Source organism: Myzus persicae, unplaced genomic scaffold (genome assembly GCF_001856785.1).
Source record: "Myzus persicae strain clone G006 unplaced genomic scaffold, MPER_G0061.0, whole genome shotgun sequence".
In the NCBI taxonomy this organism is placed as follows: domain Eukaryota; kingdom Metazoa; phylum Arthropoda; class Insecta; order Hemiptera; family Aphididae; genus Myzus; species Myzus persicae.
The window spans coordinates 12100-13324 of NW_019101034.1; the positions used below are offsets into that span (position 1 = coordinate 12100).

At 52.0% G+C, this 1225-nt stretch overlaps 1 protein-coding gene across 1 annotated transcript; it reads left to right on the top strand.

Moving 5' to 3' along the window:
* LOC111027430 lies at nucleotides 1-768 on the top strand. Its single transcript, XM_022305801.1, has one exon. It carries the CDS (start codon nucleotides 1-3, stop codon nucleotides 766-768), a length of 768 nt encoding a protein of 255 aa, XP_022161493.1.
* The last annotated feature ends 457 nt before the right edge of the window (nucleotides 769-1225 follow it).

A 1225-nucleotide genomic window follows, 5' to 3' on the forward strand; every position in this document is an offset into this window, starting at 1 on the left:
ATGGTGGTGGACAGGACGATACTATTCAAGGGCCATGTGAAGAAAGCGGCAGCCAGAGCAGCGGAGATCGGGAAACAGCTGGCGAGGATCATGCCGAACCTGGGAGGGCCACGAGAGGACCGACGGCGGCTCCTGTCGTCGGTGGTGCACTCGGTGCTCCTATACGGTGCCCCCAGCTGGGCACAAACGCTGGAGATCGTGCCAGGAAACGTCCGGACCCTGAATAGAGCCCAACGGAGAGTTCTTCTCCGGTGTGTCTGCGCGTACCGAACCGTCTCCGAGGCAGCCACGAACGTGATCTCATCAACGCCACCCGCAGACCTCCTGGCGAAAGAGAGAGAGGCAATGTTCGACCGGAGACGGGATCCCGCGTTACCCACGGCAGGAAAAGACCCAAGAAGTAACACCATGGTGACATGGCAGGAGAGATGGTCGACGGAGGAATCAGGCAGCTGGACTAGGAGGCTGATCCCAGACGTCCGTCGGTGGTGCGCCAGGAGCCACGGGCTGACAACCAGCTTTCACTTGACGCAGTTCTTGTCGGGTCATGGTTGTTTCGGCCAGTATCTGCACCGGATCCGAAAGTTGGACAACCCAAGTTGTGTGGACTGTCTCGCTCCAGTTGACGACGCAGAGCACGCATTCTTCCAGTGCGACAGATGGTGGCGTCGGAGAATGGAGCTGAAAGCTACAATCAACGATCCATTCACTCCCGAGACCGTGGTGGGGAAGATGCTGGAGTCACGGTACAACTGGACGGCAGGTTAGGTTAGGTTAGGTTAGGCAATAAATGTGGTAACACAAAATATCGAAGACTTTTCCGTGGCTAATGGTGAGCTTCTTGCTTCATTCTGTAAGTCACAGAGGTGCCACGTATTGTGTGTCCAAGAAACGCAATGGGATGAGGCCAGCGTTAGGCCAAAAATACCGGAAATGAATCTAGTCATTGAATTACCACCTAACCTAACCACAATATGGAAGTGCAATGTATACTAAACCAGAACTGGTGGTCGAAAGTGCATCATATGGTCATAACAATCAGATCGAGATACTAACCATTGAGGTACGCAATTGTACAATTACGTCGGTGTACAAACAACCAAACATAGCGTTCGATTTTTTAAAACCGGATAACTTTGACAACTGTGATACAAAGATAGTTTTGGGCGATTTCAACAGTCATAGTGTCACGTGGCGATACCAAGAAACAGATCAAAATGGAGAA